Below are 15271 nucleotides of genomic sequence, written 5' to 3'. Positions count from 1 at the left end.
TGGGGGGAGGAAAGCGGTTGTCCTGGTGACAGCTGGAGGGGTGGGGCTTTCTGGTGGGTGTATCCAATAAAAAAAAAAAGAACCTCCTGTTCTTTAGACCGGCACGAGCAAGTTCCACACATGCGGCAGCGAAGCCCCATCAATTGAGGACGTTTCTGAGTTTGTAAAGACGGATTTATTACACTTCGAGTCTGTTAGTCGTCGACAACTGTTTAATTGATTTTTTTAACGTAAGGCAGCTATATTTCTTTTTCCTGGTATATATTTAAATTTCGTAGTCAGTTTTTTTTCTTCATTATCCCGCGCGCGCTATCGTAGCGTTGAGTGCGCGCTCTTAATTAGCTTACCTGCTAGTAGCAAGCCTGCGTTCTTCACAAGATTGACAACTGCAACGTGTGGTGAGTTTTACAATTTTTTGTGTGAATTAAAATATCGTCGTGTGTCTCCCACCGGACATTTATGATGATTAGCGTCGCCATTCAGTGTAAATACGAAGCTAATGCTAATAATTACATTGAGTAACATCCCGTAGTGTTACATCTTAAACAATATGGGCACGAGCCGAATGACTTATGAGAAACTAACGTATTATATGAGTGAATGTGGACACTTTTGGAGGTGAAAGGTATTGTTTGGACGACGTTAGATAATGAGTGTTGTCATTGTGTTCCCGTTATCTCCAGGTCTGGGTAACATTTTGCTCAGAACAAGGTTATTTGGCGCGATGAAAGCTGTTATTGAAAGTCAACATAGTCTTATCAATATTGACAGTTCGTCCTAGATTATTTTGCAGATCGTGGCTACACACACGGCAGAGACTGTCCTCTATCCTCCCGGTCGTCGGTGGGAGTCACATCCGGTCCATGGTTACGTCCCCTTTTTACGGAAAATTACGTCATTAAAATATAAACGCGGACAATAACGACACGAAGCAACGATTGTTTGTTATTATTTGGGTAACATTAGTCGTCAAGTTTGAAGTTGACGGTCCCAGTTGTTTGTTTATTTATTTAATTTTTACGGGCGCGTGACGGCGCTCGTATTCAGGGTCGTGTTGTATGAATGGATGACGACACGTGCGCACGTAGGATATATTGCCCCATGTACAAAGAAGGCACGCCTTATCTTTTACGGATGAATTAGTCAATTATTCTGAATAAAACGATAATAAACGTTAACAATTGAAGCAGCTGAGTCAAATTCGATGACTTTGTCGTATATAAAAGCCGGCTCCTTCCTGCGTCACATACTAAAAATGGCCCCGAAATGGCGTTTTTAGACAAGGCAGTTGCCAGATCCTTCTTCCGGTCGTTTCGTTTACTACCGGCTTTTCCATACATCTATATGATTTTACTTTTATTTGACAGATACAGTGTGCTATAACTCAAAACCTTGAATAAAATAAAATTAAGCTTAAAAAAGCCTTTCTCCACAAAAGCAATAGAAAACACTGTTACACATATGGTCCATTGTAATTTTTTTCCATGTCACAGTCTTTGCAAATAGCAAATTGTTTAGGCAGCAGTGTTTTTTTGTTATATAATGTGTGCTAAAATGAAAATAGAAGACCGGTTAGAAACAATTCATCTTTACATTCTTGTCCCTGCATTAATATTTTGCCCCTGCATTAATATATAGAAGTTAAAGGGGTTATTATATTGCTCCGTCTTGATGTGAATCAAATCACTTCTGCAATGTCTATCTGAAAAAATCCAAGTACATGATTCACCCATGTTGTTTAGCTCTATTTACCCATGAAGATGGAATGTGGAAGTTATTATTAAAGCAAGCATTTTCTGTCTTTTTCAGGATGTACACCTGCACATCTGCAGTTACATTTGCACAATGGCTGTCTCTTCACTCAGTTTAATAGCTCAGCACTCACAAAAGAACAACAGATCTAGTTTAATTACAGGATAGCAATAGGCCCTCCTCTTAATTGTTTACCTTTAATTGTTTTCTGGTCAGTTCCAGATAAACATTCTTACCAATTTGCACTGCTGAATCTGCTGAAATCCTGTTTTAAGACAGTGATCCTGTAGAGAAGCTAATTATTTATTTGACCTAGTACCTCTTTATTTTACTAGCTGCTGTCTAGAAATAGCATTTTTTTTATATATATATACATATATATTACATTCCCTATAAGATTGTGAACCAGTTAGATAGACTACAATCATGGTTTCAACAACTACAGCAGCAACAATAATACTGGTTGGCACAGTAGCAGCAGGCCACACAGCTATGACAGAGTACATGTGGCTGCTAATTGTTGGCTTCATCATTGCCTTCATCTTAGCCTTTTCTGTTGGTGCCAACGATGTTGCCAACTCGTTTGGTACAGCTGTTGGCTCTGGAGTGGTTACCTTGCGACAGGCTTGTATTCTGGCCTCAGTGTTTGAAACTCTAGGCTCAGTACTCCTTGGGGCCAAAGTGAGCGAAACCATCCGGACGGGTATCATCGATGTGACCATGTACGAAACATCTAAGCATGTGTTAATGGCTGGGTCGGTCAGTGCCATGTTTGGTGAGTATCTCTTGGTAGAGCCTCATGAGAAGAACCCTGGCCTTACAATGTCTTTATGCATTACAATTTTATGGAAAAGCTGTTGTGTCTAATGTCATCACTTCATTACTCATTAGGTTCTGCTGTGTGGCAACTGGCTGCCTCCTTCCTTAAGCTCCCCATATCTGGAACACACTGTATTGTTGGTGCTACTATTGGATTTTCACTGGTTGCCAGAGGACAGCAGGGAGTCAAGTGGTTTGAACTCCTACGCATCGGTAAGCCTGACACTGATTATCTGACCTAGAAATGTCCTCTTTGTTTAGGTTGAAGTGCTGATGTGTGACATGCAGTGTTACTGTTACACATTAACACATTTTTTGTCATATGTTTATGAGCCATGATTAGTTTGGAGTTGTCAGGTTCAGTAAAGTTAAATCTACAACACATGGAAATATGTAACCGGTTTGAAATGCCTTGATCCCAGTATTTCCTGGTTTACAGTCAAATGAGACATAATTGTTTGAATAATGCCTCATTTTACCCTTCGACTATTCACAGGAAAAGTAGTTGTAATTACCACAATAGCCAAAGGATGTCCACCTTACAAGGAAAATTATTAAGTTAGGAAGTGGTATAACTGAGATTTCCTGTTTAACCCAAGACCAGGCTTATCAGGTATTGAATTTCCTTTGAAAGAAAATGCTATTAGATTTCCCAGAAGATGATTAAGGAGGAAAGCATTTCAATATTTCCGCAAAGTTCCTCATGTATTGAGTTAACATGCTATGTAAAAAAGAGATTGTCTCCGTTTATGCCAATAATATAAACAGTCTAAAATGTATAGCCAGGGTGATTTTATGTTCAATTTTCATGATGGAGTTGTTTAGTATTACATAACCAATAAAACTACTTTTATTTCTTTAATTTGCAGTTGGTTCATGGTTCCTGAGTCCCCTTTTGTCTGGAATAATGTCAGCGGCTGTTTTCTACTTTGTGCGCATTTTCATCTTACACAAGGTAAGTTGGCTCTTGTCAACGTTGTGGCAGTGTGTGTATTTGAGTTAAATGAGAAACTTCTGGGCTGATGTGTGGGTCACTTTCAACACGGCACTTGCCCACGGTTATAATGAAATGGAAGAAATGTTTGCAATAAAACTACTGCCCGATGACACCGTTATTTGCATAATTTTACCACCACGCCCTTATTAATTGTTACCAGGCTACAAAAAAGTTTTGTTGTCACTGAAAACTTAATACCTGATTTGTTGCTGTGCTTTGTCCCCCGTAGAAAGACCCTGTTCCAAATGGACTGAAGGCCCTGCCCGTCTTCTATGCGGTGACCATGGGAGTCAACCTGTTCTCCATCATGTACACTGGAGCTCCGAGTGAGTATCATTGTTTCAGTCATTTTGCTCTGCATGCCTGCCTCCAGCCACAGCTTAAAATAAACTGCTCCCCCAGACAGCCGGATGCCCACATGTATTCCAGACTGAACCAGGCTGTGTTTACCATTTTCACAGAAACTGTGTTTTATTTTAACATGTTTTTTTAGGCTTTTTTGCTTGTGGTTGTATGTGGGTCATAGCTGCAATAAAAGTTTTTAAAGTGGAGCACAACAGGGAGATGGAAAAAGGTTTTCACTTAACTGTTGACATCACTGACTGTGCCCTTCAGACATGGAGGAGGAAAAGAAGTAAAGAGGGTATTTGCAATGCTCGTAGTTTGTACTGCTGCTTAGTTATGCTTTGAATACTTGTCGTCCTCCTGAAACGCTTTATTAAATGAGCAACTTTTGCTCCTTTGTTTGTTTTTCTCTCTACAGGGCCTTACAGTTCAAGATGTTAGCTGGCCTGGGCCATTAAATGGCTGCTACAGGCCAGAGTTTGACAAGATATGGTGCGTTGATGTGTGCGGGCACATCAGCGCACTCAGTGGAGATCACATGCAGTTCCAGCATGGCCCACTACTGGGCTTATTGAGGCACATTCTGTAAAGTTGTGTGAAGTCACCTCAACACAGTGTTCATGAGGACCTGTACTTGGGTACCTCACAAGAGAAAAAAAAAAAAAAAAGGTGCGAGATTGCATTTAGACACCTAAAGAAACACCTTGCAGCACACTAGCCATACTTTCTTAATACTGTAGATGAGGACACATTGTCAGCACACACATACTAAAGCCTCAAGACTGCATTGAAGCCAGTTCAACATTAGGATAATCCTCTTCAGGTTAGCCATAGATGTGCCGACACAAAGCAACACAGCTAATTTATGTCCAGTGATTAACTTAAACACACTCACAGTTTTGTCATTCCATCTTTATATAATGGCACTCCACGCTTATGAGGTAGCAGGATCTGCAGTCAACTGAGTGGAGTGTATTTGGGTTCCTGTGATAGGAGTGAAGGCCATGTCCCTCTTATTTACATCGTATCACTGTGGTGCGATTGGACACCAGGCACCCCACAGCACATTCCCATACTCGATATATGCTCCAGTGCTGGTGGCCTCAAGTCAGCACGAGTCAAAATTTGGGCCAAAGAATCTGAGGGTCAGCTGGCGATTCTTTACAGACGTATAGTGTGACCTGGGTTCTTCACACCTTATAAAAGATTCAGTGGCTGTCACTCCACTGCTGCCCCAATCATTGTGAAGTGAAAATCTACCCAGATTTATACATGGTCTGAACTGCCATCCTCTTAAAATGTCAGTCAGCCGGATGTGAATAGACAGCTTTCCAAGTCTTGGTATAGTCACCATCAAGTCTTCTTGGCGTCTTAGAGATACTATGTTCTGTTCAAACATCTGCTGCCTTCACAGAGAAGTGTCAGAGCCTGCTTCTTGTGCACACAAAAATACTTTTTCTTTAGCATAGTGCTGTGTGTTACACAAAGCTGAATGTCATGGGGATGATAAACATCACACACACACAGTTTTTAAACTTAAATGTGGGATACAGATTTTTTTTTTTTTTTTTTTTTTGTAACCTGGGTTACCCTTACACTTGGTGGTGTTGGTTGCTCTGGGGACACAAAACAATCAGCGGTGTAACTAACACATCACACTTAAGAGGTTTTACTTAAACCCAAGCCATTATCCACAAACAAAGTCTAAAGTTGCTATTGTCAATCATTGTATCACGGGTAGATACAGATCCCTTCAGTGCAAATGCAGCTTAATACCTTAAGTGCTACACTGGGTTTTAGTTCCAAAAAAAAAAAACCCCAACAGGTTCTTTGCCAAGTGAGTCATAAACTGCCACCATAACTGTCATTTTAATTGGGCGTAGTGGTGAGTGGCACATTACAACCTGGGGAGAAAAACAAACATGTTGTGTAATACAGGCCACGGGATAGAGGTTCAGGGAGGGGTGTGGAACGTAGCCGTGGTTAAAATGCCATTTCCTGTGCAGAACCATTCATCCCACGGCACGGCTGTGGTGTAAATAACTCCCTTTTGTGTGAGAGTGTTTATCGGACGGGTAGATCTGGGCTTTGTCTTTTATATTTTGTCATGGTGACAAAGAGTCACCACATAAATACTGTCTGGCTCACCAGTCATTTTTGGGGTTTGTGTCCCTTTTTATAACACTTGGTGTTTACTGTACTGGCGGTGTCTGAAACAACACCTGCCTCTGGCTGTCTCACATCAGCTCACATGTGAGCTGATGTACTTCAGAGAAAAGACCTGGGGGCTCAGTTGTTCCAGAGCCACCCTCCAGTTTTTTTCCAGTTTCCTCATCCCTGTGTTGTCCTGTAGGGAACGAGCTATTGCATAACAAAATGGACACCATGGACTCTGCCCTCAAACAAACACAACAGACGAGACACTTATCACATAGCCTTGGCCCTCATTTCCTTTTGTTTATCTTAACCTTCCCAAACAGTTCCAAGCTCGTGGTAGTTTTTTTTTTCTTTTTCTTTTTAATTATGCATGGCCAAGGTCACCTAACCAGAGGTGCGTCTGGAGTTTTCAACAGCTCCTGTTTTTGTTTTTCTCCTAAATACACTGCTGACATATATCCTTGCTGTGTGTCGGAGACGACCGTGTCCCCAGGGAAATTTAAAGAGTTGTTTCTGCCAGCATGTTCTGCATTACATCTATACCTCTGCTGCATCAGCTCTGCTGCAGTCTTGGCAAGTGGCTGCTTTTATTGCTACAGCAAACTGCTCGGATGTATGAGTACACCACCTGCTTAAATAATGTGGCCTTTCAGGGTGCATGCAGTCCATGGGCAGTTATTAGCAGGGTTCTTGGGGGTCATGGTGACATTTTTGCTCCTTCACCTATTAGGTGTTGCATAACTGTTCAAATCCAGAGCCACGCCACATGCTTTCCATTTTTAACAGGACGTGGCACAAAGAGGGCAGTGCTGTCAGGAAGTCGTGTTATGTTATTTTAGTTAGTACTTTTACCTTAATTCAGTGAAGCTGTCCATGTTGTATATGATACAAATTCCCCATACTAATTTGACCTTTATATTAAAACTATCTTAGCCCCCTTTTTTTTTTATTAGTTTCATTAAACTGCTTAAGTTGTAAAACATGTAAGATAGTCTCATTGAAATGTAAGTTTGTGTGTTGTCCTTTAAGGAAAGGTAGCACATGCTGCCTTGTTTTTTAAAAACTGCCTTTCTGCTTGCCTTTTGTGTATCTGATTCTGTCTGTGGCACCTGGTGGTCCTTCAGTGCTGGGATTTGACAAGATCCCTTGGTGGGGCATCCTGCTCATCTCATTGGCCTGCTCACTGCTGACTGCCCTTGTGGTCTGGTTTATTGTATGCCCTCGCCTCAAGAAGAAGATTGAACGTAAGTAGCATTTAGTTTTTTGTTATTTTTTAGTACCTGAAATCCCAGTGGCCACCAGTTTGTGCAGACCACTGTACTGAGAGGCTTCCTTTCTGAGGTCACTGGACAAGTGAGGAATTTAACGCTGCACATGAAACCTAAGCCTATTCACACTAAGGACTCCAGGCAAATGGAGTTTAGGGACATAATCCAATTTAAAATCTTTAAAAAGTTGCCACCAGTTTTTCCTCATATAATCCTGGATTAATGAAAAAAGCCATTTGTACATAGTGTGGCTCTGAGGTAAAAAAATCCTCATGAATGTTTAGTTCCCTCTATTACTGTATCAATATTCCATTGTCTGGTCAAAAGCTTTAGTCTGACTTTATTAGCTTTGCTTTAAACTAACGAGAATAATTACAAAATGGCTGTTTCTTTAAACAATTTGGATAAACCTGTTTATGGATAGACTCTCTTACCCTTAGAGAGAAACAGCAGGTTTTATCTGTAAAAACTAGAACTCTGTTCAGTTGATGAGCAGACTAATTGATTAATAGTTGTGATCCACCAATTGGTCTTTGCCTTAAAATAAGCCATGGTTGATTTAAGGTGTTGACATTGGCATTAGCTGTGCAGTTAATGCGAGAAAGCTCAGGGTGACTGCTGCTTCAGGTCAGGATCGACGATTCAGTTTGACCAACTTGTGTGTTTTTTTTTTTTCTTAGAAAATATTGGTACTTAGTATCTGATTCACTTTAAAACCACAAACAACCGCCATATGATCCACAGGGTATTATAGCTGGTCATAAGTAAAGCTGCTAGTGGTCGTGTAAATATGTTCCTTGTAAGGTCATAATCCCTTATCTGATCCTGGGAACACAGGCGCTTGCTTTTGACCACAGGTAACGTTGCAGTTTTAGGACAAAAAGTTTTCTGACGGTGGTTATGCAATTTTTCCAGCTCCCCTGCACATTCATGTTGAAATGAAACACATGTGCTGTGCTAGTGTATATGTTTGGCCATGACCCAAGTAACGTCTCATTCCCGACTCCTCCCTGACCAGGAGATATCAAGTCCTCCAGCCCCGCTGAAAGCCCGCTGATGGAGAAGAGGGAGCTGAGAGAGGCTCACTGTCCAATCCTGAAACCGGCTGCCAAGGAACCCTCTACACTAATCACCCCGGCTGTCAATCAAAGCATGCCTGAGCTGCCCCAACCACCATGTGAGGAGCGCAGGGTCGTGTTTGACATCGGAGACTCTGAAGATGTCGACAATAATAAAGAACGCAGGGTGGCATTTGACATTGGAGATTCTGATGACATTGACTTCAGCAATGCAAATGGTGGTGAGTGTGCCAAGAAACATGTTTTGCTTTTGTATGTAATGTTGTCACTTGATGGTATAAATTATAACCTCTCAACTGAATTAATACTGAATTAACCGGTTTCAATATTTCTTTTTCCGGTTTCTGCAGCACCTAAACAGGTCCAGGCAAATGGCCATGTCCAGATCCAGGACCAGGACCAGAACCAGCAAGCCCAGCACACCAATGGGTCAGCAAATCCTCCCAGTCAAGTCCAATTCAACAATCAGGCTCAGTTCAACAACAGGCCAGCACAAATACCAAGTAACGGTTACAGCCAGTACCACACGGTCCACAAGGACTCTGGTCTCTACAAAGACCTCCTGCACAAACTCCACCTGGCCAAGGTTGGCGACTGCATGGGCGAGGGTAGCGACCGACCAATTCGGCGCAACAACAGCTACACTTCCTACACTATGGCCATCATCGGCATGCATGGAGACTTCAGGCATAGGGAAGGTGAGTTCCGTGCCAGTGAGGACGGCGACAAGGGCCCAGGGTCAGGCAGCCAGGAAAGAAAGCGCATCCGTATGGACAGTTACACCAGCTACTGCAATGCTGTGGCAGAGTACACGACTCCTGAGGGCTTGGGAGCCGGAGAAGTGGCAGTGGAAATAGGGAAGGAGGACGCAGGTAGCAGCCAAAGCTCTCTGGAGGATGATGGGCTCGAGGCAGACAAACCAGAAGTCTCAACGCTCTTCCAGTTCCTGCAAATTCTCACCGCCTGCTTTGGATCCTTTGCACATGGAGGCAATGACGTTAGGTACGCATACTCTTGTGTTGCGTTTGTTTTCCTGGAAAGATGTTTAAATCATTTTCACCTTCAAAGTCTTGAAGTGACCTACTTTCCTTCCTTTGCAGTAATGCCATTGGACCTTTGGTCGCTCTGTGGTTAGTTTACGAAACCAACAGCGTGGACTCAAACATGTCTACACCCATTTGGCTCCTGCTGTACGGTGGCGTGGGCATCTGCGCTGGACTCTGGGTTTGGGGTCGCAGAGTGATTCAGACCATGGGCCGGGACCTCACCCCCATCACTCCCTCAAGGTACGAACAGACAGTCTTAGTCACAAGACCACATCCTCCACAGACGTTACCACTCTTTTGAATTTAGCAGAGACTTAAGTGTTGTTTTTCTTTCCCCCACAGTGGCTTCAGCATTGAACTGGCCTCAGCCCTGACTGTGGTGGTGGCCTCTAACATTGGCCTGCCTGTCTCCACCACCCACTGCAAGGTAAGTTGGTCAAACACTGTGGTCTGGCAGGTAGACACGGACAAGGGGGGGCACAGCCTCGTCTAGACGCTCTAAATGTGGAACAAGTTTTTAAAAGACAGACGGATGATTTGACGGTGTGAGGTATCTGACAACTGCTGTGTTTCCAGGTGGGCTCGGTCGTTGCCGTAGGATGGCTGCGTTCCAAAAAGGCAGTGGACTGGCGTCTGTTCCGAAACATCTTCATGGCGTGGTTTGTGACTGTGCCCATCTCGGGCCTGATCAGCGCCGCAATCATGGCCCTCTTCATGTTCTTCATCGGACCGTGAGCATTTGGCGAGGCCCCACGCAGGGGGAGGAGAAAAATGTGTGACGTTGGAAGGCCAAAATACATCGCTTACCTCAAACCAACAAAGAAAAAGGAAAAAAAAAGTGTTGAGGACATGTAATATGGGCCTGTGGTTCTTGGCTGCAGAATTTTCGACCTAGAATTTGCCATTTGTTCCATTTGGCCCACAAAGCTTCAGAGGGAAGCTTGCATATCTTTGTTCTGACTTTTTTCGTACCTCATCATTCTGTAAGAGTTAATCTGAAAGCATCAGCTGATTTTGTTTTCATTTTTCTAATGCTCATTCTTCCATATTTTCTTTTTTTTCTAAGTTGAAATGATGTGTGTGTGTATATACAACCATTCTGTTTTAATTTTGTTTTAAAACATACAGAAATTAACAATAAAATGCAGTATTAGACTTTTGCAGACGTAACTCCTATCATAACACAAGCGGAAAGTAATGTCGATGCTAAAGGAATATATTTAAGTGAGGTATTTGGTGTGTATGTTTTTCCCCAATTTCAAGACTTTGTTGCTAAAAGATTGTTTGTTTTTTTTCTTCCTTGCGTCCCCTAACAAGGATAGTTGCTGCTGTGCTGGAGTTTTTTTGTGTTTTTTTTTTTTTTTTTTTGGGACTTTCAACTCATTTTGAATTTGAGACAGGCTGGTGAACCTTTATCCACATGGCACAGTATGTGGTAAAAGCACTAATTATAAAACACTGGATAACCAGCAGCAGAATAACGTCAGACGTATTGTCATAGTGTTTAAAAAAAGAGAAAGAAAAAAGTCAGCGCTCTAATGCCGGGAAAGGACAAAGCCCTTTACCTTTAAAGTCAGTGGATCATCTGCTGTCATAATTAGAATCACCTAAGGCTCTAAAATTCTTGAATTGGCACATAAATGACCAATTGAAATATCTTCGGTGACTTGGATTTGAGAAACCGTAACCACAGAATGTCAACTATTGCAAAAACATCAAGGCGAGGCCTGAACTATCTCCTGTTAAAACTTGATTGCGTTGATGGTTAAATGCTTTAGGGGCCTGCTTCAGACTTGTTTTTCTAGTTCACCTTGTAAAGGCTGCTTCTCAGCTGGGGTTGAGGTCGCATCTGCCCGAGACAAAATCCATCATCCCCCCTGCCTCCCTTCCTGCTCCCTCCCTCAGCTTGAGAAGCTGAAGTTACAGCTTTGAAGCGAAGAGGAACAGGAACCCAAAAAAAACTGGAAGTCACCAGAGTGATGTGGTGTGGAGCTAATCTGGGCAGATAAACATATGTTGCATGCCATTAGTGTGTGGCCATTTGGCTGCCGAACTAAATGCATTTCAGATCTAAAGATGCTGTAGTTGCCTTAATTGTTTTTATTTTCCCTTAGATACCAAAGACGAGGTTGTTTTTTTTTTTTCATTCTTTTTTTTAAAAAAAAAATACACATACTTTGGTCCATGTCTATGGATTCCAAATGAAAAAAGCAAAAATAAAAATGGGAAAACACTGAAATTGAAATGAAGCCTTTTTTTTTTTAAGCTGTATGAATGTTGTGTACATGACCACAAATACCATTCCTGTGTTGATGTTATTGTATCACGATACATAACATAAAAGAGGACACGAGTTATGCAGAGAGGTGGGACGTGTTCCCCCTTGTTTTGTTTATTAACCGTGAATTCAGTGCAGCTCAGGCATCAGGTGGGTGAGTCAGTGCTGGTGTCCGCGCGCTGCAGCGTCTGCCCCTCACTCCATTACATCTGTGACGCAGGGACAGACAAGAGAGAATTCCTTTACGCTAGCTTTAAATTGCAAACGCCACAATTCAGTAGTTTTCCAAGCTCCCTTATAGGAAGAAAAAACATGAGTTTTTTCTAGTATGACTCACTTGTACGGCAGAGTGATGACCGCACTGCTGTAAAGCACAATGCCAGTCCTGTTCTACCCCCAAAAGGAGAAGAATTAAATACCCCTAGTTGAGTTTATTTTATGTTTTTACACCTGTTACTCAGGAATGTGGCTTATCTAACACGGAGAATGACACAGTCGACTTTTATCACTGCATCCATGACCTTGGATGAAAAGAATTCAATAAATGTTTCTTTTTTTCTTGTTTTTTAGAAGAGAAAAAAAAAGGACTTTGAGCCTCCTTCAGGACAGGGACAGTGCATCTATTGGTCTAAAAATAACCAGAAGCCAATGATACATAATAAATCAAGCACAATAAGCAGCAGGGGACATCTCAGCGTGCCCTGGATTCTTGTCCTAGATTTACTCACATACAAGGAGAACTGTTTGTATACATCAAACCTGGGGAAAAGAGAACAAGTCTTAAGGGTTTTTGAAAAGCTAGTGGGTTTTAAATGTGTGATTACTCACTGTTTTCTTCATGTAGAAGTCAGCCGGGGGGGGGGGGGGGGGGGTTGGTTTGACACTATTTAAGTCTAGACCAGACTGGCTCTGACTGGCTCTTTTCACTGGTCCAGTTGATTTCACAACCTACAATTTCACTTTCACCGAGTGACTCAAAAACACACTTCCACCACATCTCGCAGCCACAGCAGCAGGTACTTTTGCGGCGACCTCCCCCCCAAAATATGTTAATCACCGTCTGGATGATGTGAGCAAAGACGATGGGGCAGGGAGGAGGAGGAGGAGGACGCGTCACGTGGCTGTTCATTAACTCACATAGAACACGTTTGCAAGATTTACACCTTGTTCTTCGGACGACTCCTCGTTGACTTCTGCATCTGCAGAGAAGAAATCACAGTCGCGTTAACATGTGGGATTCATGAGTGCGGTGAGTTTTCAGAGGCCAGTTGAACTCAAAGTCTTACCCAGACTGCTCACTGCATCATGATGCTCTGGGAAACACAATGGAAAAACAGGTTTAATGTGAATTAAAAACAATCTGATTTTGGAGTAGTTTTAAGCAACCTAGAAAACCTAGTTCAGGGGGTTCACATGCCATTTCTTTAAGGGGATTCATTGGGGTCAGGACCCCCTAGATTGGGCACCTCTGATGAATAACAAATAATACAACCTCATGTTTTACATGCTTGTTTTACTAATGAGTGCATGTGTAAAAAGACTTACCATGCTTCTGTCTGCCTGCCAAAAACAACCAGACATACAGGATTTATAAGTGATAGAAGGTCAAAACATTAAAGCCTCATTAATGTGTGATAAAGTTTCATGTCACAGTCTCACCTTCGACTTCCTCAGAAGATTCAGATACTGTTTCTGCAGTTAACAGATGCAGGAAGTAAGTCAACATATATATATATATAGAGGGAGAGAGAGAGTATGTCATTGAATTGAGAGGAGCAGGCCTGCAGTAGTCTCAGTCCTTTGTTGCCATCTACAGGTTGATATTCTCTTACCCTCACGAGCTGCAGCGTCAGAGTGGCCCCCTTCCTCTGCTGGAGGAGGAGGAGGAGGAGTTCACAGTTAGATAATGTTGGACATTAGATAATAAAAAAGGGTCACATGTCTACATGTCTGTCAGAAGCAGCCAGAGGTTTCACTCACCCGTGCTGTCGACCTCAGGCTCAGCCCGCTCCTCCTCTGTCAGAAACAGTTCATCAGGTCACTCTGACTTTGACAGCAAACACAGTGACTGTGTGTGAATGAGAGGCGACTCACCAGATTCATCCTGAGCAGCCTCTGTAAGGTGAACATGTGAAGGAGACTGCGTTAGCAACCGAACCTGGATCTGACTCACTTAGATCTGAGTGACGCCAGGTGTCATTTAAAGGTCTCACCGAGGTAGTGGACGTCCTCACTGCGCTCTGTGTCTGTGCCTTTTCAAGGTTTAAGAAAGTGATGAAACAGGAAGTCAAGTGTGTGTATGAAACTCAACAACACAGTCCACTGTAGTCTGTGAGTTTAAGAAGACGATTTACCGTTAATCTGAGCGGTCTCCCTCTTTTGAGCGGCCTCAAACTCGATCTGGTCTGAAAAAACATTAAATAAAGGAATGACAACATTGAAAATATTTGCACAAAAGGTGGATTTGATTAGATTATGGATGGGACATACCACTTTTTTGTTTTTCCGATACTGGTATCACAAACTCGAGTATCTACCAATACTATATCAGTCCGATACTAGTCATTTTAGACCAGTATCGATACTGATTCCCATAGGAGAAATTAAAACTGACACAAACAGTGTGTACTAACAAATGAATAAGATTAGACATAAGAACAGACAACAAAATGTAAGAAAAATATAGGAAAAACATGATAAAAATATAGAAATATATATAGTACATGAACAAATGCACAGACATGTACACAGATAAATGGGATGTATGCATTGATAAAAGCCACCCAATTAAATGAACACACTCAGAGTTAATGAAAAAAGGCATTCAAAATCAGCTGCACCGTACCTATTTTCTGCAGTTCAGTTAGCCCATCTGCATGAAATTAAACAACACAAACAACTTATATCAGTTTGACACGTACAAATATCATCACACTAAATTATTATTAATCTTATTTCTCACCATACTGGGGAACCTTTTCCTCTTTCTCTGCAGACTCCAGAGATGCTGAAAGAGCTGAAAGTCGCCACAAACACACCAGTCAACATACTGATATTCTAATTTGCTGTATCTATGGATATATGAATAGATTTTGAGATTGTTAGATCATAAAAAGCAAAACACATTAAAAACCCTTGTTGACATTAAAAACTGTGGCATCTTTAGGGAATCAGCCTTTAACTCTTTCATTCAACATGAAAACCCAAGAAACAATGCCAACAACTTTCTTATTCCATCATGAACATAATCAGTGGTTGTTTCTTACCGCTGTGAAATGCTGCCACAGTGAGGAAAACAAACACAGGCTGTAAAAACCTCATGGCTGCTGCTGCTGCTGCTGCTGTGTCGGCTGTGGAAGAGTTTGAATGTCACTCTGGATTTGTTTGTGTTGTGTTTGTGTTGTTGTCGCTCCGCGGCCTCTTATACCTTCACTCCCATCACATGCTCTGCAATGACAGGCGGCTCTGGTACTATTGTCCCCCACTACCTGAGAGGACAGCTGGGTGTCACATCACCACACAGACGCGTC

General features: G+C 42.2%; 2 protein-coding genes across 5 annotated transcripts; one reads left to right on the top strand and one right to left on the bottom strand.

The window, feature by feature from the left end:
• Window positions 1–91: 91 nt before the first annotated feature.
• On the top strand, window positions 92–11702 carry slc20a1b (solute carrier family 20 member 1b). Its single transcript, XM_058616852.1, has 11 exons — window positions 92–398; window positions 1810–2527; window positions 2644–2784; window positions 3441–3526; window positions 3798–3894; window positions 7195–7314; window positions 8357–8638; window positions 8768–9419; window positions 9518–9703; window positions 9806–9890; window positions 10040–11702. Exons 2-11 carry the CDS (start codon window positions 2179–2181, stop codon window positions 10196–10198), a joined length of 2157 nt encoding a protein of 718 aa, XP_058472835.1. The 5' UTR covers window positions 92–398; window positions 1810–2178; the 3' UTR covers window positions 10199–11702.
• A 115-nt stretch (window positions 11703–11817) lies between these two features.
• LOC131445999 (cilia- and flagella-associated protein 251-like) lies at window positions 11818–15200 on the bottom strand. 4 transcript variants are annotated; one of them, XM_058616854.1, is made up of 13 exons: window positions 15008–15186; window positions 14704–14757; window positions 14587–14613; window positions 14096–14146; window positions 13955–13993; window positions 13836–13856; window positions 13722–13757; window positions 13574–13612; window positions 13401–13433; window positions 13287–13301; window positions 13028–13054; window positions 12879–12940; window positions 11818–11950 (listed from the first exon to the last, which is right to left on the bottom strand). In XM_058616854.1, exons 1-13 carry the CDS (start codon window positions 15060–15062, stop codon window positions 11945–11947), a joined length of 465 nt encoding a protein of 154 aa, XP_058472837.1. In that variant the 5' UTR covers window positions 15063–15186; the 3' UTR covers window positions 11818–11944. The 4 variants fall into 4 exon arrangements, with proteins under 4 accessions (XP_058472837.1, XP_058472840.1, XP_058472839.1 ...); XM_058616857.1 differs by having other exon boundaries at window positions 12905–12940; window positions 15008–15181; XM_058616856.1 differs by lacking the exon at window positions 11818–11950 and having other exon boundaries at window positions 11957–12940; window positions 13574–13609; window positions 15008–15200.
• Between the last annotated feature and the right edge of the window lie 71 nt (window positions 15201–15271).

The sequence above is a fragment of the Solea solea genome, chromosome 19, assembly GCF_958295425.1.
Source record: "Solea solea chromosome 19, fSolSol10.1, whole genome shotgun sequence".
NCBI lineage: Eukaryota > Metazoa > Chordata > Actinopteri > Pleuronectiformes > Soleidae > Solea > Solea solea.
Note: the sequence above shows the minus strand (reverse complement) of the source record. Positions and strands in the feature narration are given on the sequence as shown.